At 39.5% G+C, this 27424-nt stretch overlaps 1 protein-coding gene across 1 annotated transcript in view; it reads left to right on the top strand.

The window, feature by feature from the left end:
- CARD11 (caspase recruitment domain family, member 11) overlaps positions 1 to 27424 on the top strand; it is a 47462-nt gene that overhangs the window by 9340 nt on the left and 10698 nt on the right. Inside the window, exons 2-13 of the mRNA XM_009582544.1 lie at positions 13624 to 13836; positions 14453 to 14590; positions 15157 to 15482; positions 16774 to 16953; positions 18877 to 19029; positions 19122 to 19247; positions 19739 to 19936; positions 20427 to 20606; positions 21635 to 21689; positions 22930 to 23045; positions 24228 to 24331; positions 27056 to 27108. Coding sequence (XP_009580839.1) covers positions 13624 to 13836; positions 14453 to 14590; positions 15157 to 15482; positions 16774 to 16953; positions 18877 to 19029; positions 19122 to 19247; positions 19739 to 19936; positions 20427 to 20606; positions 21635 to 21689; positions 22930 to 23045; positions 24228 to 24331; positions 27056 to 27108 — 1842 coding nt within the window. The remainder of the gene's footprint in view (positions 1 to 13623; positions 13837 to 14452; positions 14591 to 15156; positions 15483 to 16773; positions 16954 to 18876; positions 19030 to 19121; positions 19248 to 19738; positions 19937 to 20426; positions 20607 to 21634; positions 21690 to 22929; positions 23046 to 24227; positions 24332 to 27055; positions 27109 to 27424) is intronic.

Below are 27424 nucleotides of genomic sequence, written 5' to 3'. Positions count from 1 at the left end.
AGGAATGAGCAGCCAGGATTAGGCTAAGGACTCTTCTTACAATATCTAAAAGTTGTTAAGCTCCAAAAGTTGTCAGAATTGAATCCTTAATCTCATATCTGTTAATGAGAACGTAGGCTCCTGTGTATTTTTATCACTTTCGAAAACAGGACATAGGTAAATTGGGCTCTTTTTGCAATTTTTACCATATTTTTTATATATTAAATGTATTTTAAAATACAAAGAACATGACTACTAGAAAGGTGAAATACCAGTCTTCCTTCTCACAGCTTCCTTACTTCCAAGCAGGCAGGGATGCTAGGACAGAAAGGACTAATTCTAGGGGAGAGAAATGGTCAGGATGTCAAAATAAGGTATATGGTTCTCCTTCCATATTTTTACTTTCTCAGAGCCAACATTTTTCCTGCTGTATGCAAGGAGGAACGTGAAGACAGAATCTAGAAAATGAACTGTTCCTAAAGAGGTTTCTTGCTGCTTTTCATCAGAATATAGACTGTCGCTTCTACTAGGAGGCTTTCAAATGAGAGATGGAGGGAGATGCTCTAAGTATAGCAGGACAACTGATCATCAGAACCTGTAGACTGTGCCCTTGGTTTTGGCAATGTGGATACATGAGTATCATTTACCCACTCTGTCTGCTGATCCTTACAACTGGTATGAAAATAGTGCTGTACTCATTGGCGGCTGCCCTGAAAACCTAACAGTACTTTTAAAACATTATGAGATTGTCAAGAGAAAATTAGTCTGACAGCATCCAACAAAGCTTCACTGCCACCGAATTCCCCCTGCCTTACTACATAGAACATTGCTTAACGTACAATTTCTGCTTTCCATTACTGATAAAGAAGAATAGGTGGTTTTGTCATGTTGCAAAGCAGTAAGCTTTTACAATGCTGCAACCACATTCTTGGATGTTTCCAGCTTTCAAGTCACATCAGGGAGTTTACAAGAATTAAAAGGTTGCCCACCCATCAGTAACCAGGACCAGCACTAATAAAGCCCTTTTTACCCTAGAGAATATTGTCATTGAGATCAACCAAGGGGCATGCCCACAAACAGAGTTACTCCAAAAGCTTTTCTAGCAATCCAGGAATTATTAATAATTACTCACTCTCAGGACAGGTCCTGTAAACACTTCCTCCCACACTAACTTGCTATGAACAATTTCAGTGTGAGTATGAGGAGAAAGTACAGTTTTGTGGTTACTGTAGTTCATCAGCCCTTTCAGAGCTTTCCCACGGTACTTGCCCACTTCTCATCGAGTCCTCTCTCCTGTGATCTGTATTTTGTGCTCCCTGAACGAGGCACCTCATGGAGCAACAGTAGAAGAACAGTAGAAGTCCCTGCCTTCATCTCAGGTAACCATCTGTGTTGCTGTGCAGGGACGTGTATTTATGTAACCCTGTCATACAGGCATGGGTGGGCAAAAGACAGATCAAGAGCTCCTGTCCTCTCAAGAACTCCAGAGAGAAGATGGTAGAGGCAGCTCACAGTACACAGAATTTCACCCAGTAATGCCAACATCAGTGTTGATGTCAGCTTAGGACACACATTCTAGGAATGCTAATAATGAAAAGGCTGGACACATTTCCTATTTTAAAGAGGCTTTTTAAATTCTCCATATGCTTGCTTTAAAAAAATTCCTTTAATCTTTCTGATGTTTGCAGTACCCTGAAGAATGAGTTCTTTTCTCAGGTGATGAGTGTATTGCTTTTATAGGATTTGAAACACTTACTGACCTGGGTAGCTCATGACAAAATAGGATTTTGAATTCAGTTCCAACTTGCTGTATCTTCTGTTTCTAATCCAGAGTGAACCTTATCTGTTGTTATTTTGTATTTTGCATGATGCTATATCATGCTAGAGTAATTAATGCCATAGAAGATAGAAGGGCCTTGCCATAAAAGAAGGAAACGTGTGAACATAGCACATAATTCTTAAAAGATCTGAAATCTGAGTGGAGGAAAGCAGGAGTTAAACTGGCTCCTGCATAACAGTTGTTTTGTTTTACGCTTGACGTTCCATCCCTGTGCCTAATTCCTCAGTCTCATCTTCCGTGGTGACTTCGTTAGCAATGAGATGCTAATTAAATTTCATATTTACAATTAGAAAATAAAATCATTGGACCGTTTTAAAATAGATTTTTATGAGTTTTGGCTTAGTTAGCTGAGTCAGCGGTGTAGATTCTGCAAGGCTGAATTTACCAGCTTTGAGAAAAAAGATAAATAGAGCAAATAATGATGGAAGGAGAGTCTAATCTAAAACCTCATATAGTTTCTACACTGTATTAATTTTTGAGCATAAGAGCATAAGAAAAATAATTTTGTTTTTGTTCCTCATATTGTTAGTCATGTAGAAAGAACCCTTCTTTTATTATGTCTCTTAAAGCTTAAAATTTCATCTAATTCTTAAAATCTCAATTGTAGTTGGAGACAATATGGTGAAAAGAGATTGATGCATCAGCAGTGTTTACCATCACCTGTTAGCTAGCAAAATATTTGTTTCATGGATTCAGAAGGGTTAGAATTAACACAGGTATGGACTGACACACAACATCTGCCCTCTTCCCCGTGGAATGTGTACCACTGGAGAGTTTATACAATACTGGAGAATCAAAACTACTTAAATACTGCTGCCAGATAGATTTATAGGTGCTATATAGAGCTGTTTCCTATTCATGTAAAAATTAGCACCTCACGAAGCTTTAAAGGCCCATCTTTCAAATACTTAGCATTTGAAGAAAGCTCCAGCTGAGAAAAGATTTTTGAAAGAGCTTAGCTTCAATTTAAGCATGTAAGAAAGACCTGATTTTTAAAAGTGCTTAACTCTCAGCAGCTCTGTGATTCATAACACTATCTTATCCCACACTCTGAGGCAAGTTTTGCAAAAATCTGACCATACATTTTGATGCCTAAATGCCACCTACACTCTTTGAAAATCTGACCCTAATTACGAGTTGTGACCTTGAGTAGGAATGAGAAATAGGGGAAATCAATCCTCATGTGTGGGAGCCATTTACTAGTGCTCGTATTGCATGTAACCTTACTTCATACACAAATACAACACTACATCTAAAACAAATGCTTTTCTGCACATTCTGCAAATGCTTTTGTTGTTAGCTTGTGACACTTTATGCTATGAGGTACAGTTAATGCAGATAGCACATAAGGAATTGTTATGCTTCAGGGCATAAGTTAGGAGAATAAAATAAAACTTCCACTGACTTTTAGTTGGTTGTGATCCCTTACCATCCTTTGTACTATTATACATCTTCTCCTAAATATCAGGATTTGGGTGCTTATAATCCTGCAAATCTTGCTTTTGTAATATTGTTTGTAGATGCTGTTTTAGCAGCAGCTGCCTGTGCTTAAAGACTGGGATGCTCACAGATGGAGTGTAATTCTGGATCACTTTACAGTTGCTATTTGCACAAATATTTATTTCCACAGTCAGCAAAGAATTCAATAAAGTTCTCATACTTCTCCTTATGTTCACTCATTCTTGGGAACCACACTCGGGTGAAGATGGATGGTCAGATTTCTTGCTATTTTAGCACTTTGCTTCTTTGGTCTTTTCAAAAAATATATGTTAACCATGAACTGAACTGGCCAGAGTTTCCTGATGAGAACAGACTTTAGTCTCTTCTAATGGTTAGTTAATTCTTCTGGGATAAGTTTTCCACACGGATGCTTTACAGCATTTTATCCTCAGGGCAATGGACTTAGTTATGGAGAAAGCAACAGAAGATACTTAATTCCTCCTTGCAATGCTCTGAAGGTAGGAAATATAGAATTGCCAAGTATTTGGTATTATCTCTTCCCCAAGACAGAAAGACAAGGTCATAGAGAGGTTACCGCTTACAGAAATAAAGTACAGTCCCATTAAGTAAAGAATCAGACAATTTTTGCTTTAAATTGCTACAGAAGTGACTTAAAGGAGCCCTCCTGCAGGATGGAAAGTGAGTTGTCTCTCTGTTTTCCAGAGGTTGCTTTCCTGGTCTTAATTGCAAGCCTTACAGTGAGGCTTCTTTGGTGACATAGAATTGTTAATGAACCCTAGCTGTATTATCTGCAGGAAAGGAAGACCTCCTCAGGCCTCTCCTGCTCCATCCAGAGCGCACAGCTCTCTGTGGCTATGAGAACACTTCCTCTAAGACTTTCCTCTGCAATGGTGTCATATTTGAAAGTTACCCACAACCTCTGTTTAGAAGAAAAGGGAAGTAAGGCAGCCCCCAGCACCTTTCTATCTACTATATATAGGCAGTACGTTTGAGAGAGAGGATGGTGGGTGTATGTTTCCGGAGCTACGTGACACAGTCCCGCAACACTGGTACATGAAGTAGAGGATGCAGAGAGGATGCAGAGCAAGAAGAAGAGGAGGTGACCAGAAAGCATAAGTGGGAAAAATGTATTCATAAAACAAGTACAGCCATTTCCATGTGAAAGGAGAATTCTAATTTCCAGCAGTAAAATAGCGAGCTCCTTCTGATTCCTGGTGAGGTTTTGTCCTTCCTAGGCCAGGCTGCTTGTGATCTATCGTATACTTTTTCTTGTCAGATGGCATCCAGTTGTCTTCTGTGTGTTTTGTGCTCTGCTGGCTGAGAGGTTCATGCAGCTTTAAGCAAGCTTACAAGGATAGAGGATTTTGTCAATAAGCAGAACATCAATGACTGTGGCAGTGTGTGACTAGGAGTGAAGCTTACTTCTTCCAGTGACTTTGAGGTGGAAAGTCTACAGGTATTTGTTCTGTAAGGCGTATATGTCATTCTTCAAGCCACAGTCAAACTAGCATGTGCAAGGCAGCAGTCTGTTCTTTAAAATTGGGGTCTATTTTAAAGTAATAGTTACAAAGAGGTCACAAATGGAGTAAGGTATACATGTCTATTCTATCTACGTTAAGTTGTGCATTTACATAAAATGAACAAAATGTATATATGAATCGTAGCAGTCATCACCCTTAGGAGACTGGACAGTGTTTGATCCAACAGAATATACTGTTAGCAATTAAGAGCTAAACATGAACAGATAAGACTTCACAGAGCTAGGTGGGGAGCTATTATACCTTTGCATAGTGCATTTAAGACAGTTAACTGAATCATATTCTCATCACAATCAATGCATGCTGCTGTTGTAATGCAGTAAACAGTTTGCATGTGGGTTATTTTTCATGTGTTTGGAGTAGTATTGTTTGTTAAGGTTGATCTTTATACAAGGGTTATGAGACTTGTCTTCTTATTTGTTCATTCTTTGTATTTTGCGTATTTTCACTAACTGTAGGATTCTTAATATACGGTTCTGTCTTATTTTCCTGTCATGTTATAAAGCCTGCTATATGAAATATTATTTTCAAACTTTCTTGGGCCATGGTGAATTACAGTAAGATTATCTGACAGTATTCAAGATTGGAGTGTAACCTTTTCTGTTGTAAGAATGGCCTACCCATTTACTGTCAGTTGTTGCTGAATTTGGAGATTGTTAAACTAGAGTGCAGTCCTCCCACCTAATGTGTTCCGCATTATCCTTTGACTGTTTGGGGATGAGAGTATCACCTACAAGGACTCATTATCTGACTGCATGGAAGATGTTCTTCTCTGAGTGTTTTTTGTTATTTTTTTAAACTCGTGTAACATAAGAGTTTGTAGAAAATGTCGATTTTTTAAATACACAGACTAAGTAGCAGTTTTGTATGGCAGAGCTACACTTCTTTCTCTTTTCCTGTTTTATGTGACTCGTATTAATAGAAGTGAAGTGTTAACACCGATGATAATCAGGCTATCTGTGAGTTTCATATGTATGTATCAGCTAATGAATCTTTGTCCTTACTGGGTCCTTATGTAGATCAGTCTATGCAAATCCCTTATGAACACTGGCTTTCTGTACCAAAGAATGTGCTGATTTTTGTAATGTGAGTGCACATTTACTGAGACCTAACCTATGAACATCAAATTCATCTTCATGTTTGGGCAACTTGAATTTTTAATTCTAGACTCCTCCTAATCACACAGTACTATACGTTTGCCCCCAGTTGTGCCTCTTTCTCCTCCTAAGCTAGTGAGAATCTCATTATCAACTGTAAAAATAGAGTGAGTCACTCTCAAGAAAAAATTAACCTGGAACCTAGTAATGACTTCTGAAGCATTTGTTGGACCAGCATTCTCATGAGCCCTCGAGCCTGAAGATGACAGCTTCTTTTTTAGATCTTGGCTTTTAGCACACATTAGTTGAAAGGAAATGCTCATGTCAGCAGCTAATGCTGCACTCAAGAAAAAAAGGCCAGATATATAAACATATTTGTACTACGTTAGCACAGTGATTTCTGTTGTCCTCCTCATCATCATGCGTAACAGGATGGAGGATGTGTAGATTAAAGCATTTATTAAATGTCAGGTTTTCAGCTCTCCACTGCTACTTTGCAAATCCTTTAAAATAGATGCACTAAATTCCTGTGGTAAATTATTTATTTAAATTATTGTGCTATTATCTTGATTTGCATGCTCAGAACTAACACTAATTTCTAACGTGTCAGGATCTGTGGCAGGGCCTTCCCTATTTATCCCTTCATTTGCTTTACACTCCATATTCCTTCCCTTTGCCTTTACTAAGGCCTTTCCTGTTATCATCTCTACCTCACTTCTGTTCCTCACTTTCATTCTGTTGAGTTCCCCTTTCTCTAACTTTCTTTTTCTTTTCCTGTTCCCTTTTTATATTTCCTTTTCCCTTGTCCTCACCATTTTCCACCCCCAAATCTCATCTTTCTCTCTCCTCTTCAGTTTTTTCTCTCCATCTCTCATTGCTCACCTCTCTCACTTCTCATTTACTTTCACATATATTATAATTTAATAATGGTAGTACTAATAGTTTCTGAAATCAGATTCTTAAACAACATGGGAAAACAGAATAATATCCATCTAATCACCAGGGTAGTCATTGCCATCTGAAGGGACAAATCTCTCTCCATTGACTCTAGAAGGAACCTAAGCAACTAGTGGCGACTAGAAACCAATCTTTAGAGGGCATTCTAAGGTAGAAATATAAAATGGTGGAATGAAGTTTTGAACAGACCATTTTCCATTCGCTAGAGAGGAACTAGGTTTCTAAGTTAAACTAGATGCCTAATTCAAACTGGTGAGATGAATCCACCCTCTAAATTTGCTCCTCTATCAGTAGTGCTTAGATGGTATGTTACTGAGGGAGCTAGAAGCTTCTTCAGTGTATGTAGAAAATAGTGACACATAGAAAAATGACAGAGTCGTCCAAACATCATTTAAGCTATTTGTAGAGGAGGATTTTTCCATTTTCTTTGTTTATTGTTGGTAATATATGTTCTACAACCAAATCTGATTGGATGTTGCATGTTCAAGGTAGCACAATCTGCTGTCAGTTTGCTATTGAGACAAAATTAGTCATTTCCTTCCTGTGTGATAAGATGATAAGAGTGCTGAAGTTCTAAAGCTGGCAGACTTGAGGAAGATGTAGACTTTATATATTCTCACCAGATGGAGGGCAAAATGGGAAAGCATAGATCTCAGCCTTTTATGAAACAGAGATCTTACAGGATCCTAACAAGTATTACTGCACTGATTAAGGTCTTTTGCAACAATATTTCATTGGGCAAAACAACATTCTTCATGTGTAAATAGTTTTTTTTCCTCCAGAAAGTGATAGGTATTTTATAGAATTTCATATGCAATTTCAAAACCAGACAAAAGCTAAATATAGTAAGTGTGGAATTCACTGCAAGGATTGTTCAGCTCTTAAGCAATATTATCCTGCAATATTGAAAAACTTGTGTGTCTTTGTTGCATATAGTGTTTTCTGGTTTAGGTGATACTAAGCAAACCATTGGGTAAACTGACTAACAATACTAATAATTGATCTGTGCTTTATGTATGCATTACCCTTTCTTTTTTTCTGAGATGGAGTTTTAGATGAATCTGTTCTTAGGAGAGTAAATAAAGGCAAAGGAGAGATAATTAAAGAGAGTTCCTCTGTATTAATCCTTCTGGCCCTCTTCTGTTAGGACAGGAATAGTGATTAGAGAGAAATCTCTGATTTATTCTATTGCTTTCTTTTTTCTCATAGAGCAGAGATACTGAATAAGAGTAACATGATAGAATTCTTCATTTCTTTTTCCTCACTTGGTTGTTGTTGAGCTAATAGTTATGAAAATGAAAGGAATTTTCTTTCCCTCTTCTGCTTATAGAAGCAAAATGAATATGCCTCCAGAGCCCTTTGAAGCAGTTAGGGAGTTTGTTTTGGTTATCTCTGTCTCTCTTCTGTTCGGAAAATGGGAGTAGTATTTATGACTATGGCTATCATCTGGCTTCACTGAAGATCTAGCTTTACCTCACTGAAACTTTGCGAGTCTACCAGAGTTTTGGGGTTTTTTTGTAGGTTGCGTGTGACAGGAAGATTGACTCAATGGAATTGAACAGAATACATTTGTGCTAAAACAATCCTATTTTGTGTTTAAACCTTCCTGCTCTTCTATTACTTTGGTATCTCTTATTCTATATTTCTCTTTTATATTTTGCTGAAACTGTGGCATTCAGTAAGCTGGTTGAATCTTTTATATAAAGAGGGGGTTCTGATACATACAGAATCGTTCTTTCCATATACAGCCACTGTGACCTAAAACAGAAATATAGCCCAGTCCATTCAACAGTGCTGCTGTCTTCAGAAAGTATTCTAAGGCCTGCAAAATCCGAAGTAATAAAACTGCACTAATAATAAATGTTTTTCTAGGGCCTTCCCATCTTGGTGGTTCCAAGTGCTTTGCAGTCACTAATTAACGAGTCCTACCTTGTCATAAAATACACTTCTTACCAGCCTTGTTTTCAGCTGGGGACACTGAGGTAGAAAGAATGAATATAAAGTGCAAATTCTTAAAGACAGATGAAGACACTGTCTCCTCTCCTTTGGGAGTCCAGATTTAGGCACCTGTATGCAAAAAATTTGCAAGTATAGGTAAGCAAATTTAATCTTCTTAATCAATGTTTAAGCCTTTAAAAAGTGGTTTTCAGTACCGTAGAACATCCAGCAGTGCAGCCAACATAATTTGGAACCGCTGGTATTCAGCGTTTTAGAAAGCCAGGAGTGCAAATAGAGCTCTCCTGTCCTTAAGCACAGGAATATAATTTCCTTATCACTTGAAACTGTGACTTTCCTCTAAAATTAAAAATAGCTCTAAATCCCTTTGTGGTTTTGTGGTTCTTTGATATTGCAAATCTGCACATATCCATACAAGCAGCTTTTGAGAAAATCACCCTGTTGTTATACTTTATCATGTGAGGTGCTATACAAACTTGAAAAGCATATTGCCCCATGAAATCTAGACAAATGCATAGAAAGAGGATGTAATACAATACCCTCAAAATGTTGAGGATAATTATATACACAGTTTTAAAGTGCTATTTTCATCGTTATTTTTGCTTTAAAGTGTGATAATTTATATGTAAACCTTTCCTGGTTTACATACACATATTTAGTATTTAACATAAAATTCTGTTCTTATTAACTTATAATTTGCACAAATATTTTGTGTTGTGGTTTCTTTTTAAATACTGCCAGTCTGTGAACACCTGTGACAAATGCAGAAGTCCAAAACATTAAAATAGATCACCTCTTCCAAAATAAACTTCCTCCTGCTTCTCTGTATGAGGACAATACCCTTTTTTCATATTTCACAAAGGAGATATCAAGAAATCAGAAAACCTAGCTGTAGCCCAGCATTTGCAGTCTGTTACATGGAAATTTCTCAGTATCGACAGGCTGGCAAGAATTCAGAGCAAGGGGATGCAAATAATGAAATGGCTAAAGGGTTAATTTCTGCACCATCATGAAATGAATCATAAAAAATGAAGCTTTAGATGTGACCTGACGATGAGCGCTTTACAGAACCCCTGGTTCTGAAGCCTGCAGGCTTTATTCCCTTGATCAGTGGAGAGTGTCACTGATATATGAAAGTGTGGAGTCTGAGTGAGAACAGAGAACAGCTTTAACTGCAAGGTGATTTGTTCAGTTGAAAAATATAACAAAAAAATAGCAAACACATAGAAAGATTCATTTGTGTCTAACAGCCAAGAGAAGGATAGTCCCTGAGAGAGAAAAGGAGATGAGGGGAGTAGAGTGTTTCTTTTAATGTAAAAAGAGATTCTCTCTTTTATTTGTCTGCATCTACAGAGATCTTTGAAATAGATGGGACTAGCTGAGATTATTACTGGATTAAGATCTCCCGCAGTTAAAAGCTATGTTGTATACTAACTACTGAAAGGAGCAGCAGGAGAGCAATTTTTTAACTGCTGTGGCGATTCTTATTTCTTTTTGGTTAATGTCTGTTGAAGTCAGTCCAAGTCTGTGGCTTCACACCTGTGATTTGTAATGGATGCCATAGTATTTCTACGACATATCACAACTTCTGAATGTGTTAGGTTACAACTCAAGAGGTGTTGGAATCAGAAACTAGATAACGGTAATAAAGATCAGATTAAATAGGTGATTACACATTTGAAAATATTCTAAATTTGTCATTTTTAATTTTATAAGTGAAAACAACTTTTCTGCAATATCATCACAGGAAGGAAGGACAGAAACAGGGAATAAGGTCTTTTAAATACCTAGAAAATGCATGTGCTGCTGAAAACCTTTTAAAATTAAAGCCACTGATACAATACCTTTATTGGTTTCCCACTGTGTTTCAGTTGTCACATCTGGTTTTTGACCAGCACACCAAAATTTCAACCAATCACAAACATTTTATTTCCTGTTCAACATTATATTAAATACTAAATCAAAGAAATATTTGCCCACTAAAAAGGGTGCTGTACTAATACCAGCTGTCCGTTGCTATTATCTCTGGAATAGCTCCACAAGCCAGTGGAGTTACTTGGGGGTTATACTCTTAGACCAGTCTGGCCAACGAAACACAATAGAGGCAACACCTCAAGCTCTAGGAAAGAGAGGAGTGCTACCCATTATGCAGCAGTAATCCCTGAGAGCGATGAACAGCACAGTGAGTTAGGAGAGAGCTTAGCTCTGCTTCTGGTAGGACATTTCCAAGGTGGAAATCCAAAGAAGAAAGCAAAAGGAAGACTCTGAAATTCCTACATGGCAGTGAGGGACCACCCCACTAAATGTTGTTTCTAAGGGCTTGCTCCTGATAATAGACTGTGTTTAACAGGAGTTTGCTACCAGAAATCTCCTTTTAAAATTCTTAGCCACTCATGCAATATACTTATTACTTTCCCATTAAACGTTATATCCCCAAAATAACAGTATGGATGTATTATGCCCATACACGAGGGACTATTTGATAAAGGTATTTTTAATGTCAGATAAAAAAATGTATTCATGTTGAGAATTATGCTCATGAGTGAACTCTTCTTTGAATCATTTAATGGAGAAATCCCTTACTAATGTCCTGAGGGAACTGCTGACAGTGTGTAATAATTTCTGGTTCAGCGCAGCAGATTACAAGATATCTTGCATTTTATGAAATTCAGGCAAGTGCTTCTTTTGCACTCTGAGGCCCATCTGTGAGCTTCCTGGTACGCTCCCCAAAATTAAAGGGCCTGCAACACACCTTTTTTTAGATGCAATAGGTAGCTGTGGCTGTAAATTGACTAAGGTACTGTGTGACCTTCTGCTTTACTGCATTCTACTTCCAAAAGTTCAGCTTCTCCAATTATGTAGTGTTTGTTAAATTCACCTTTGAAGTGAAATACAGTTATTTCCAGAATAGGTGGTGGAGGGTGACATTCATGAGAATGTATGTGGACTTCAGATGAAGCTATTTCACCTTTAGCATTCCTCCCACTGCTACCTACTTTATGCAGCTTTTTCTATTGTTTTACCTTTATACTGTTCATTACTGCAGTGTCATCTTTACCACACATAAATATTGGCATTCAGTAAGACTTTAATCCAGCTTGTGAGGAGTTCATAAGACCAGAGAGATTTTCCCATAACTACAGCCATGCCCCCATGATTCTGGATCCCATTGAGCAGACCTAGTCTTCCTTGCCCTCTGAGGACTGTTTTCTCTCCTGGCCCATTTAATAGCAGTCACTAGAGTAATGACATCTACATGCAAGCAGCAGAGCAAATGCTAAATTAGTGATTCCTAAGATGTGAAACTACAAAGAAAAGAACTCTGGGATAGCTACTGGAGCACAGGAGAGGAACAAAACCCCTGGCAATACTCCCCTAACCTGTCCATAGTATGAAGAACCCATCCAAATTTTTCTCATAGAGATATTGAATCTCAGCCTGGGATTTTGGACAATTGGGGAAGGCCTTTGAAAGCATCAGGCAAAGATTTTTGTAGGACTATTCTGTATTTCATTATGATAGAACACTGACAAACACATTATTTAACAGATTAGCACTTTTGTTTTTAATTTTCAAAATGAGGAGTTATTAGCCCCTGTCTATACAGATTAATAGCTGGTTTTGCCCAGTGATGTTCAGTGTAACACAGGCTGTTTTGCAGTTCCTAAAGTTGGAAGCTGAGGAAAATATAACACAACAGAGAGAATTCTTCTGGTCCAAGAAAAACAACATGTTGCTTTTGAAGTCTCTAGTTACTGATTACCAGCAAAGTCTCATAAGCACACCTCTCATCTCATATGACCTAAGAACTGCACATTCTTCTTATACCATGGTCTCTGGTGGGGTAAAATAACTCCTGAAATAGAAGCTTCTCTTCCTAGTGCCACCTGGATCACAAGATCTTGAGAAAGCTAGAATGCAAAAATAAAACTTGTTTCAAAGGTTAACATTTATTACAAAATTAAGAAGGGAAGATTTTTACAAAGTTTCTTTACTCTTAACTTTAGTTCTCACGTCATTGTTGCCTGTCTTGTAACCTTCTCTAATGAGGTGGTTACAAATTAGGAGTTGGCAGGAAATTGCTTAGCAAGCACTCAGAAATCATGTGATAATATTTGCATGAGTCAAGAACATTTTCAGACTTCAGTGATACAATGCTCATACTTACCCATTCATGCGGAGAAAGGCAAGGTCTGAACTCACAGGTACTTGCATTCATGCCCACACATCAGTCAATCTATACACAGCTGCAGAAGGCAGACATACGTAACTGCTTGCTTATGAGTTAACTATTCTTGTGGTGCAGTCATTTAAATGTGTTGGCTTATCGCATATATGCAGGAAAAAATGCAGGTTCAAAGCAGTACAGCTGAGAGAAACAAAGGAGGTGAGAATGAAAGCCTTAGTTGCGTGCAGCAAGTATTTGTCTTTGCTCTGAGCTCTGCATGTTCACAGTCTCTCTTGCATTGCACCATGTCCTTTACTGTTGCTTCTAATATGAACAGGGATTCTCTGACTTGTAAAGACTTCATGGAGTTAGCTGAGCTACAGATTCATCACTAGAGAGCAATACGCAATAGTTCATAGACTCAAGATAGCACTTCTCTGAACTGTCACTTTCCAGATGAGCAGTGGACAGGCTGCACTTCAGTTCAAACAGTTTCAATACAGGACAAATTCAGCATTAGGCAGAAGGGATTTTAAGCTCATCCTGTGTGACATGGAAGCACAAAAAAGTAGCAGGATAGAAACTGTCCTGTCTGATGTTCATTTTCCAATTGTTTCTCTTGTTAAGGAGGAGAGCCAGAGATGGATGACTGCCTGGAGACACTGAAAGACGAGGAGGAAGCTTTGTGGGAGAATGTAGAATGCAACCGGCACATGCTGAGCCGGTACATCAATCCAGCCAAACTGACCCCATACCTACGGCAGTGCAAAGTAATCGATGAGCAAGATGAGGATGAGGTGCTTAACTCACTTATGCTGCCCTCCAAAATTAACCGAGCAGGTAATTATTTCGTGAATGGCTACATCTGTATTCCTATTATTTTCCTAACGCTGGAGGGAGCCTGTATCAAATTACAGATTATCAAATGGAAACCCTATATCTCATTTACAGGAGATTTAATGTAAAGGGGGGAATCTGCTGCTGCTATTTTGATAACAATGATTCTTTCCAGTGCTGTGCAGATGGGAGCTCATGGGGTTCATATTGCCATCAAAGCCTTGGCAAATATTTCAGTTAACACAAGCAGCAACCAATGCCATTCCAAGAGTAGGTTTTCAGTTGTCTTGCCATGCTTCATGATTTGTCACTGAAGGGTCTGCCATCGTAGCGTTTCAGTGCTACCTGGTAAAGGCTGCACTGAGTAACATGTCTTTTGAAATTTCTGTTCCAGAGACCAATTTGCCCAAACTCCTTCAGAATAACGATCAGCACAAACATAAAGAATACGTGGCATTACTTTATGAGTTCAGCTGAACTCAATTAATCAGCCAGATTTTCCACAGCGCATTGCTGTGGCAGAGACGAACCTTAAGCAGATTTGACGTCAGGGAGGCAGTACTGCTTACGCTGCTCATAGTGCTGATACGTCACCTCTCTCTCTGTTCTCTGTACTTAGGCCGACTGTTGGACATTCTCCACACCAAGGGCCAAAGGGGCTATGTAGTTTTCTTAGAGAGCCTAGAGTTTTACTACCCTGAACTCTACAAACTGGTGACAGGGAAAGAACCTACACGGAGATTTTCCACTATTGTTGGTGAGTAGATTCAATCCCAAAGGAGCCTGTTGAAATAAGGACTATCTTGAAGACTGGGTTTGATTTTTCAGGCAAGAAATGGAAATAAAAACTAATCTTGTAGTAGCATTCTGCAGTTTTTCAGTCCCCTTCAATGCAAAATGTTCTAGCAACAAGTAATGTATAAAGAAAAGAAACATCTCAGTTGTCTGAATGAAGCTGAGAAGCTTCAAATTGAATGATAGGTATTACAAGAAATCTCAAGATAAGAAACATTGAAACAGTAGACTAAATTACAGTGATGACCTACACATGTGCAGCAAATTTGAAGCATTCAGATTGATTGTACTTGTACAGATTCATTTGACAAAGTTTATGCTATTTCCACAGGCCTGTGCATGTGTATTGTGATTCTGGTAATAATGTGCTGTGTAATATTTGTACTGTTGCCAGTATGGGTATGTATTTGTGCACACTCTGCACCTCTGTACATATTCTGGGACATTTGTTTCTTACCCAGTTCTGCTAATTCTACTTAGTATAATGTTACATTATTAGAAGTTGATAAGCTGTTCAAACGTTTTCAGTGGAGGAGGGACATGAAGGCCTTACCCATTTCCTAATGAATGAGATCATTAAGCTTCAGCAGCAAGTAAAGACAAAAGATGTGCAGCGCTGTGAACTCTTGGCTAAGTCCCGCCAGTTGGAGGATGAGCGAAAGCAGCTAAAACTGAACAAGATAGAGCTGCTGACCTTCCAGGAGAGATACAACAAGATGAAGGAGGAGAGGAACAACTACAATGATGAGTTGGTCAAGGTGAAAGATGAGAACTACAATCTGGCCATGAGATATGCCCAGCTGAGTGACGAGAAGAGCATGGCTGTGATAAGGAGCCGAGACCTCCAGCTAGAGGTGAGATAAATGTTCTGGGCTGCTTTAATCAGGAGCAGCAATGGAGGATGGCAGTGGCATGTGGCAAAATGAGACCTTCTCTGGCAGTAGAAAGGTGTAGAGCTCTCATTTGCTTTGCTCATCCAGATGATTAGAGGCATAAGTGTACAGAAATGCCAGCTGCAGTGATGTGTATTAATGGCAGATAATTTACATAGTTGTAATGGATTAACAGAACATAACATACTTTAAAACAAATTTTTAAAAACATAATTGTTTGCTAAAAACATAGTTTTAGCTTTTCAGGCTCAATAATATCTTGGGGCAGTTATCCAGGTTTGCACTACAGCTGTTGATGGTTTATTCAAAAAGTCTCACATAAAGCATTGGAACAGCTTGAGGCCATTTAGGAAATATAGAGAAATGCTTCAAGTGCCATAAAAGTTGTGCTTGTGTGTGCGTCACAGATGGGACAGCGTAAACAACTACCCATAGTGGATCTGGACACTGGGGTTTATTTTCGAACCAATGATATCAGACATTTTACCCCGCTTTGTTTCTTCACACAGTCGTTTGCTCGGTCCCCCACCTCGGCGCTGCCTTCTCTTGGGTCCAACATCCCTTCCCCGCAGGGAGATCCCTGCTGGTGTGGGTGGTTGGGCAGAAAGTCGTGTCGGTTCGTGCCGTGCAGCTGCTCACAGTCACCAGGCGCAGGCGTTACTGGCCAAGGTCCCCGGGCATCCCCTGGCCTTCATCCCTGTGCAACAATCTGATCTCTAGAATATTCCTCCATTTAAAAACCTTCCCTCTAGCCAGGATCATCACCTTCTTCTTCCCAGGCCCCCTTCTGTCTCAAACCACATTTTCTTTTTGTGAACCCCTTTTTCCTATCCAGAACTCAAAGCCTCTGTTTTACCCAATCCAAATAGTCTATGTGCAAAAGCACAACGTGTGGTCAGCCTCCTATGTGTTAGTTCTGTTTCGTATTTCTTTATTTATTGGAGGATTGAGTGCCACTTTTTTTTTTTAGTCCAGATGTTACCTAAGTTTACAACCAGCCCATAGCAGTTGTAGCTAGCTAATAGCAGGCTTCTGCTTGAGAGTTCAACAGTTCAATTGTGGACATTCAACACACATGTGCATACACCCAATTACCGCTGCTTGTTAGCATTTACAGTTCAAGCTATTTTTTCCACCTATGACAGTATGTTTTCACCTGGAAGTGAGAGTGTTTTCAGAGCAGTCAATAAGAGCTAGGAATGATTTCTTTCCTTTCCTGTTTCTTCTTTTCACTGCTCTCTGGCTGCTCTAGATTGACCAGCTGAAGCATCGCTTGAACAAGGTGGAAGAGGAATGCAAGCTGGAGAGGAACCAGTCTTTGAAGCTGAAAAATGATATTGAAAACCGACCCAAAAAGGAACAGGTTCTGGAGCTGGAGCGGGAAAATGAGATGATGAAGACTAAAATCCAGGAGTTACAGTCCATCATTCAGGTATAAAAGCAGATTGCTACATTTAAAAATCCAGACACTTCAACTTAACCCTCCTGCTTACCCAGATGATGAATTCAGCAGGCTTCGACCACTCCTTGCCTCCAGGCACCCCCACACTTTCCTCCCATACTGTCTCACATACCCCATATCTCCTCACAGCCTGCCTTGGTGGCTACCCTTCAGGATCTAAGGCTCTGGAGGAGGCTGTGAGAGTGGGACAGAGAAGCAACAGGTGGTGACAGCTCCCATATGTTTTTAGTAAGTTGAGTACATAACAAGGAAACTGGTAACTATGCACAAGAGGAGGTGGTATGGTCTCTGCTACCGCTCCTCACCTCAAGCTCAACACATACTCCTGTTAAAATGCTAGGGAATGTTGGGTGAAACCTCTACCTGCAAAGCTACGATAAGCATAAGAGCAAAGTTTGGAAAAACAGAAGGTTGGTTATATAGCTCCCAGCTGTCTGTACTACTCCTTGTACAAATACATGCATGAGGAGGAGCTCTACCAAAAAAAATTGTCATCTAATAAATCAAGCTGCATATGAGAGATTGGCTCTTTCAAGGTGCAGAGTGCAGCTGTTTAATTGCTGAGCATTCAACTCTGTTTTCGCCCCACTGTGGTTCTTTGTACCAATTTGTCACTACAAAGCTGTGTTAAATAACCAGCCCAGAAATTTCTGACAGTGGCTCTGTGTACCCTGTTCTAGGCAGTTGTCATGTCTGTGCCAAAAGGTCGTAATGAAGCAGAGGGTAATAAATGTTTCTGTACTTACAGAGGTCACTAGTTACCAGAATGCCCTGTAGAACGCTGCTGTAACTTGTACAGGGATCTTAACTAACTTTGGGCAGATGGGGAAAAAGGATGATAAGCAGCAAATTTAGCACTGTCTTACTCTGTGAAGAGCTTAGCTAAATATTAGGATGTATGTGAGAGTGGTTAGCACTTTGTTGGAAATGGCTTGTGGCATCTTAAATGACACAAAAAATTATCAAGAGAATGCATTTCAGAAATGGCTGTAACCTCTAGCAGTGCCTAACAATTCTTAGTTCTAAATGCAATTCAAAGATTGAAAAAGGGTGTAGTATAGAAGGTTCTGGGAGTTCTGGTTCATGTAGAATGTCTTATATTAATTGAAATGGTCTTATAGCACCTAAAGAAACAGGGAAATAATCATGAAATAGCTAAAAATAGGATTGAAGTTCTCCTAAGTGAAAGTATAAATAAACAAAAGGCAGTTTGTTTTAGAAATACTTAGGTATACTTAGAAATATTAGGTAACCAAAATATCACTGAAATCTCCAACATATTCTAGGCATTTTAAAAATAAATATGCATATTATTTGCTTGAATTTTATGCCTTTTTCATCTTCCATTTATGGTTAATTTTGGATGGCAATTTATTTTTTTGAACCTGCTCTGGTAATCTTGTTAATTTTAAATCTGAAAGAAAAAATATTGCTGGACACTATAGAAAATGAAGCAGTGGTACAAGCTACTCCAGGCATGTTTAATATTCTCTGAGCACAGCCCTGCAAAGCCTATGCGTGCTTTAAAAATACCCCTGAATGTTTTCTTAGGCCCTGCTCCTTGGCAAAGGTGATTTTTGTGCTCAGTGAGAGCTGATTAATAGAGAAGAGTTTTGAATGCAGGGCTTGGAGTGAAGAATTGTCACTGCATCCAAAATGGATCAAATTATAGCCAGTAAAATAAAACAGTAAAAGAGTTCCTTCATCAGACTATTCTGACAGCAAGACAGCCTTTATTCATTTTTTCTGACACTATTTTAAAATATGAACAAATGTCCATCTCTTCTCCTGCTTTCCCATTGCAACACCACGTTCATTTTCTATTCGTCTTGTTTGTTACTGTCTTTGTTACTTTCTTTCCCTGGCCTGTCTCTTAAAAATGTCTTTCCTCAGGCTGACAAGCGGAGTTTGCCAGATTCAGACAAAGCCATTTTGGATATTCTGGAACATGACCGTAAAGAGGCACTAGAAGATCGCCATGAGTTGGTCAACAAGATCTTTAATCTCCAAGAAGAGATTCGTCATGTGGAGGACTTGAGAGACAAGGTGAGAAATGGAAGGATAGAAAGATGGAATATCTTAGGCTAGTGCCCAAAAGACCTCTGAGAGCAGTGGTGGTTAACATGTGTCATTTCCAGTACCTTGAAGAGAAAGAAGATTTGGAGTTAAAGTGTTCAACACTAGGAAAAGACTGTGAGATGTACAAGCACCGTATGAACACTGTGATGATACAGCTAGAAGAGGTGGAAAAGGAGCGAGACCAGGTATTTAACAGTTAAAGTGGGGAAAATTAGTAGCAAAAGCCTGTATCTCATATGTGTCACTTTGGGGAATTGTGGGTAACTGGACCCAAAATACCATTAAAAAATAAACAGTTACAAGAAATTGCTACTTGTTGGAATTTGTATTGCAGTAATTAAACATAGGATAATATTGGGTTGTTTCCATAACGTAGCATCTGGCAGGGAGGACCAAGATCTTAACAACAGCTACTGCAGGCTTTATATTAGCATCAAGTCATCCGCTTTGCACTCTGGAGCATTTTGCCACCAACCAAGAGGGAGCTCGAAATGAACCACCCTCATCATCTAATTTTTAATGGTACTACTGTGGCACATCCTGGTCCTAACTGCTGTGTTAATTGGTGAATCGTTACCAGTTCTGACGTCCCCATTCCAAACACCTTACAAACAAAACCAGCAGGAGAAGGTGTCTGGTGCCCAGGTGCAAGAGAGGTTTCTTCATTCCACTGCAGGCATTCCGCTCGCGTGATGAGGCTCAGACGCAGTATTCACATTGTCTGATTGAAAAAGATAAATACAGGAAGCAGATTCGAGAGCTGGAGGAGAGAAATGATGAACTCCGAATCGAGGTAGTTCGGAAAGAAGCTTGCATTGTTAACCTAGAGTGCAAACTCCGGCGGCTCTCTAAGGACAATAACTTTCACGACCAGGTAGGGCTGAGGAAGACAGACATGAGTTCTTTTTTTAAGACTTGCTTTTAAAAACATTTTGGTGTGAAAGGGAGAGGGGACTTTTTTAATTCCCTCCATGAATTAACTGAAAAAAATAACCTCCTTCTACTAAATGTCAATGTTGTGAGTTCTTCAGTACAGTGGGGTTCAAGTTGTCTGTGTCATACACATAGCTGCACATAGCTCAAAGGCTGGAATTCCACAATTTGATTTTAAATGGAAGGGAAATGCAGAAAGACAATTAATTTCTACAGTGGGGTAGAAACTACAAATACTTTTGAGGAACGTGCCCCAGTGAACAGAAATCCCCACAAATGTCAATCTGAATTACGATTTGGGTCTGGAGCCACATTCTGTGTGAGTTTCTGAAGCACTGGGGTCACAGAAAGTTCAGATTACTTTAAAGGGAGGCCATGAGGAATTGTACCAAACTGGTCTCAGAGGTAAAGTGTTTCCTTCTGATCTTTAGAGTTTGCCACGGAATCTACCCATTACCATTATCTCCCAGACCTTTGGGACTCCTGGCCCAAAAGCCAATGGTCAGGAAGCAGATGACTCCTCCACTTCTGAAGAGTCTCCAGAAGACAACAAATTCTTCTTGCCTGATCAAGCTCGGCTCAAGAGAAGGGTGAATCTAAAGGGAATCCAGGTGTGTCTTAATATGAGGCTGGAATGATATAGTGCAGGGGCTGTTAGAACTAAGAGACATAATACATGTTGCGGTCATGCCTCTGAAAGTGCTGTGCTATAAAGATAAGAATAGATTTGTATATGATAGTGAGCTGTCAGTTTTTGCCCTGTGGTGATTTGCATCTTGAGGAGCAGGTATAATCAGGCTTCATAGACCATTTTCTTCCCCTGCTCCCAATTTTGTGTATTCTCCTTGCTTCTGCTGTTGATTCACATTCTTGGAGCGTTGTCAATAAATTGATTCTTTGCTTCCTTAACAGTAGTGGAAAAAAAATCACATAATGCCTGAAGTCCAGCACACAAGTAACTGAAGGTAGAAAACGAAGCATTGGTGGAAAAGCTCGCATCAGCTGGAAGGAATAATAGAAAGAAATGGACACAATCTAGAGCAAAATTAACTGCCTAATTTAGAATTAAATTATGGCAATTTCCTCTCACTTAAGAGTAAGGGGTAGCATGAGTTAGGTCCATGATTTCCGCGACTAGCTGCATTCATACAGCTATTATCTGATGCTACATTCATGAATTGTATAAAATATACAATCTAACATTCAGGGGTTTGAGCTTCTCTTTCCTTTCATCTGCATTTGAATTCTCCCTGCCCTTCATAACCTTTCTGAGCTCTGACTGTCATTATTACTTATGGCAACAGAGCTGCATTTTTTACATTGCACACTCCAAAAGGATGCCTGTTGTATTAACAGCTGCCTGAGACCAGTCCCAAGGCACTTTTGTCTCTTTGTTCCCTCAGCAGAATCTGGAAATTGCAATGCATTTGGGCCAGACTTTTAAAAGTAGTTACGTAGCTAACTCTCATTCACTGCAATGGCATTTAGATACCTAAATATCCTCTAAATTTTGGGTCCTGTTGTTTAAGGGAGGGCAAATTTATTGCAGCATAACAGTGAAAAATGGGTGAAAATATCTGGTTTACAGTGTGTGGCAAATATTCTGCATTTGTGCTGATTTTTGTCCTCTTTCTTTTAGATAAATCCAAGAGCTAAATCCCCTGTCAGCATGAAGAAAACATCAGAGTTTCAAGGTCAGAAAGAGCACCCATGTCCTTATTCCTTTTCTGTTGCTTTGTCTCGTTCACTTAATCTCTTTAAGTTGTTTTAACAAATATGCCAACCGGGGAAATTCTTAACTAAGTCCAAGTCAGTAAAATAGACAGTTTCTCTCATAGTGAACAATGTCATAATTTAAAGTAGTCAAGTGTTCTACCTGAATGTCCTTTCCATCCAAAGATACCTCCACAGACACACAATATTGCACCCCTTGCAATCGCTTACCTAAATTTTCTGTTTACTCAATTTTCCTTTTAGTTTACAAAAATTTTAAAGTCATCAGTGTAATACCTGTACTAAAAGTCATTATGCTATTCTCTTTTTGCTGTTGGAAAAAAGCTGAAAAGACCCTAATCTAGTGATCATCTAGTGAGTTCCTTTGTCCTTCAGGAAAAAGGAATTAATTTTACATCTAAAGCAAAGGTTGGGGGAGGGGGGTTGACCCACCCATCAGCCAGCTGCCAAGTTACCAAATTAGTTGCTGTATACTCATGTTTGAGCTACTCCTAATTCCTCTTATTTATGTAACACTGTTTTCGAACCAAACACCATCTTAGGCAGCACTTCCTTTATTTGTTATGTGCGGCAGCACGCTCACTGTTGTACAAAATATGATGGGAAACATGGTTCCCGCTGCAAGATATTGCATGTATGTATGTTTGGTATCAGTTAAAGTGCAACGTTAATACGAATTAGAGGTGCTGGGGAAGGGAAGGAGTCCACAAAGACATTCACACTGTGCTACCTGGGGCTGCTGAGGCATCTCAAGCTTCTTGGTCCCTGTTGTAAATTTTTTGTTGTAAAAAAAGCATAATTCAGTGAGCCAACCTTATTGCAGACTACCAGATTCAGATGATGAAGTTAAAACATAAATTAATAAAAACAATCCTTCTTTAATTTGTCAAATAGTATTCATAGATCTAATAAAAACATACAGGACAGAGTTGAAAGAAAAAGTTGGCCAGAGGCTGTCCAGAGTGGCGTGCATGTGTGTACTTTGTTGGGAAGCCGACGGGGAAGAAAAGGGAGCCAGACTACAGGGCACAGAGCGCTTCCTGGAGCCTCTGTCCAGCACAGGGTGGGGGAAACAAGATAAACTGAAATGGGAAGATAATCCTAAGTGTTGTTGCAAATCTGTGAAAGACTCTGTATTGAAAGTGATCTGACATAATTTTCTCTGGTGTCTGTATTTTTCTCTGTCATCTGCGAGCACAGCAGTCAGAGCACAGGATGAAGATGGGGCTGATGCCAGCAATGGCCGCACAGACACGAGTTCCTCTAATTCTGTTTCCATCAGTAACTCCATCAGCAGCTGTGAAGTCAGCAAAATTGTAAGGACCCTTCAGACGCCCCTTGTCCATCTACGATCATCTCTCCCAATGCAGTTCAGAGCTTTCGCAACACAGTATTAGCACTGCGCTAGCAGCCCAGCTGTGATCAAATTCAAGGCCCTTGTCAGAGACTCCTTTAATCCTTTTACCAGCATTTTGTTAGAACCATGTTATTAGCCTTTTCCAAAACCACAGAATTGGTTTATGTTTATTTAAAGATATTTCAAATGTATTTATGACCTCTCGCTGTCTCCTTATGCCATTTCATATTTACTGTTAGAAGGAAGAGATTTTCTTTAAAAGCTGCCTTGTAATTTATTTAAGAAAATGTTCAGGGGTTTTTTTTGAGTTCTCTAATGCTTTTCCTGTCTATAAGTAACAGTGAGTGAGAAAAGGGGTGCAGATGACAGTTGGAAATTTCTGCATACCACAGCCAAACCATTTCTTCCCAGCTTGCTATATCCCCATAATCTCCCAAGGTAGATATTCCATTATACATATGTGAGCACTGACACAGCAGGACAAGCAGACAGAGAGAGTGCTCTTGCAGAGCATTAATAACAAAGAACAAAACATCTTTCTAGAACACCGTGAAAAATGCTGCCCCCAGGAAATGAAAATTATATCCAAGAGTAGCCAGGAAAGAACTCCCTGCTACTCATAATAATCTCAGCTGGGTTAGGAATATTCTTTGGAATGTCTGTTGGATATTTAGATGACTTCCCTGTAGTACAATTTAGAGTTTAGTTTCCAGTGTACTAGATTAATAATTGAATGTATGGAGATCTGCATTTTTCTTCCTCATTCCTACTATTTATATATATAACTATACATACACACCGCTTTTCATCCTCTTCCTCCTATATGTCAGCTGTGCAACACGTACTCCACACATCAAGGGTAAAGTTAAAATTCTTTCGTAAATCAGCCAGTCATGTGGTCAGAGAAAAAGGTACTGTGCCAGCACACAAACTGTGCATATTGCTAAAATACTGGAATATATGAATATGAATGCTCTTATATGTAGCATTCTGCGTGTCTAGAATAAATTTTTCTTACTGTTGCGTGTGCTTCACAGTGCAGAGTACCACTGGCAAGCTAGCAGGCCAATGCTTCTGTAAGTTAGAAATGATAGCACATTTAAGACAGATAACCTTTCTGTCGCTTTTTTTTTTTTAAAAGCAAACCCTGAGAAATCGCAATGACAGTATCATGTCTACCACTCCTGAGCCTCCAGGAAATGATTCAATAGTCCGACGTTGCAAAGAGGATGCCCCTCATTGCAGGTAGGTAGCCACGCTGGTGAAATATGCCCGAAACCTGTTGTCACAAGGAGGAGACAAAAAGGACCTTAGATGTCCTTGTGTCTGTCCCTAGTTGGAGAGCTTTTATTAGGCAGCAGGACTGACTTTCTAAACTTCTCAGGGCTGCAGTCCTTCATCCCTAATTTTGTTCAAAACACTCAGGAGTCTCTGTAGTTCAGCTGGGATGAATGACACAGTGATACATACCACTGCAGCATTGACTTTTTTAATGTACATAATAAGAAACGGTACTGAAATGACTAGGCACCAATGCTATTGGAAAATGTGCTCTACCTCTGTAGACTGATATGGCTTCACTTTTTGCTTCTCAGCTCCATGCTGCCTGTGTCTGTGTCCCTGTCCTTCCCCCTTCTCTCAAAGCCCCTCCTTATCCTCTGTAAACTGCCAAAATAGAGCAGAGATGCTTGAATGTCTGTGTGGAATGGGGGGGGAGAAGTGGAGGAGGGAGGTGGTTTTTGTTGAGCTTGGGGCTCTGTATCTCAGCATAACGATGAGGGGAGAGAGATGCATTGCCCTCTGCTTCACCTGCTGCTGCAGCTTCCACTTCTGTCCGGTCATGGCCCTGCGGACTTCCCCTGCGAGTGAAATCGGATCAGCTGGGGAATGGGAAGTTATGGCAGGAAGGAGAGAGACCTTGCCTGCCTCACAGTCCCCTAAATGGCACTGATGCCTTTTCTAAAAGGTTTATAGCAATGCAATACTTGGACATACTGTTTTGGTGTTGGTGTCAATAGCATCAGTGTTTGTATCAGAAATACCAGAAGATACAAATACATTCCCTAAAGGTCCCAAGCAGAAGGAGAAAAGAACAAAGCCCAAGCAAACCGATTTAGAAGAAAGCAATATATGTGGAGGGTTTAGGTCTTTATTAGATCTATTTTTTAGATCTAATCTTTATTAGAACTTTATTTAGATTTTTAATGCTTTTCAAAACAAACAGCGGCAGACTGCCGCTTTTGCCCCTCTTCATCTGTGTAAAGCTTTGCAAAACAGCTTTCCATTGAGGGCATCCTCAGCTAGTTCTCCCACACAATTTTCTAGGCTGCTGAAGTTTTAGGCAGAGTTTATTCTAGTCTTCCTTAGGTTCTCCTATATTGTCCTCCAAACCCCTTTTTAAAGTGTGTTGCATTGATTCAAGATGGAGAAAAAGGGTTGCTTTGTTAATGATTTGCATGTTTCATGTTTCAGATGCTTAACTTGAAAAGTCTTTGGCATGCCTGAACATTTAAATATTTGCAGTATATTACAGAATGCAGTAAAGATTACATGGATATTATTCATCTTGTGGGCTTATTTCACTACAGCTTTGACTATGTCCTGTTCCATACGTTAAGGCATTGGAAGACTGAGCTGTATTGAAATCTGAAAATTTTCCTCACATTTCTTTCCCACTGGCACGTGGAAGGAAAAGGTACCCTGGAGCAAGGTCTGAATGTGGCCTTACTTTTATGAGCTAATAATCACTAAAGTCAAGTTAACTCAAGAGCATGCCCAGAAGTTCACTGTAGTTTATAACTTTATAATTAGCCTGCTAAGGTTTTTTAACTTGTTTGTGAACATAATCCAAAATAATTGCTATTTGCATGCCAAGTTCCACAGTTCATCTGATCTTGATTTGTGTGAAAAAAAAGTGAGATCATACTTTAATATGTAGGAAAAGGTGTATTATTTCCCTGCTTATGCATGGTGTAAAAATAGCTGATTCTCCCCAGACTGGCTGCAAAATTTAACCCTTCACCTGAAGCCAAATATGAAGAATATCAGCTCTGCAGCAGACCTACAAATCATTCTGAATGGGGAAAACAACAAGCTGTTACTTAAACAGCTTTGCAGCCAAAGGACAAGCTTTAATGAAGTCCTTCTAGTGAAGCAGACAGGTCACTCACTTCGCTGGACACCCCCAATATCCCTTTAAGAGCAAAATTTTGGTGAATTTTAACTGTTTGTGTTTAAGGCCAACCAATCTAGTCACCCTTAACAGGAAAGGTTGTGTCAGTGGGAGATGGACTGGGATCAGAGCTGTGGCATAAGAGTTTCTGTGCAAAAGCTTGGTACGCTTTGCCATTCTGTTACTGTAGGTTTCTAAGTAGCCATGCGTGGTACCATTAAGCTGTTATAAAATGCTTCAAGGACTTTAAATCAAGCAGGTAAATTACTCCTTTACTGCTGCACCTCAGTCACTTCCCTTGCATTCAGTCTGTCCGTCAGTGAGCTTCTGACATTTTTGATCTATCATGGAAAAAAACCATGCTGCTGTATATATACAGCAGGTATTATGCAACCATTTATCTCAGTGCTGAAGCAGGTGTGGTGTAAGTCACACATATGAGACCATCAGTCAGCAGCTTCCCTTTGTTTTCAGCAATATCTTCATTCCCTCACTGCTGTTAGCAATTCTTCCTTCTGAATCTTCTTGCTGTTCCACATGCTTCCCATGTTGGCTGACATACTGTCTTCCTGCCATGTTCCTGCTTCTTCCCTGGGTCCACGGGTATGTTACTTGCTTATTTTTTTTGCAGCTACACCATTGCCTGATGCAACACCTCCAACATCTTTTTTTTTTTCACAGATAAAGTTCCTCCGTCAGAACTGAATGAAATATGCTGAAAGTTGGAAAGTGAACAGCTTTCTCTCTCTCTCTCTCTCTCTCTCTTCCATTATCTCATGCTTTGTTTTTAATTCCAGCCTGGTTGAAGAGGACAATGACAGCTTTGGATATGATGCTTTGGAGCTAGATGGTAAGCAAGAGGACATCATGTATATAGTTTAACTATGAGATCTGTGTGATTAGCTCCCCAACAACAGATACCGTCAAACAATCAACTCTTGGTCTAAATCAGATGGGACGCATAATCTGAGAAAAAATCAAGTCAGTTCATCATAACAAGAAAACAAAGGGGCAACTAGTGGTAAGAATAAGAAAGCCATTATCCCTGAAAAACTAAGTGGGAGAAGAATTAGACTGAATGAATAAATGGAGGGTGCTTGGCTGAGGTTTACAGGTTGATAAGAAGACCGCCAGCCTTAAAATGAGGAAAGCATCAAATTGAGAGG

This window comes from Fulmarus glacialis, unplaced genomic scaffold (genome assembly GCF_000690835.1).
Source record: "Fulmarus glacialis isolate BGI_N327 unplaced genomic scaffold, ASM69083v1 scaffold30257, whole genome shotgun sequence".
Taxonomy (NCBI): domain Eukaryota; kingdom Metazoa; phylum Chordata; class Aves; order Procellariiformes; family Procellariidae; genus Fulmarus; species Fulmarus glacialis.
This window is presented reverse-complemented; position numbering and strand designations above follow the sequence as displayed.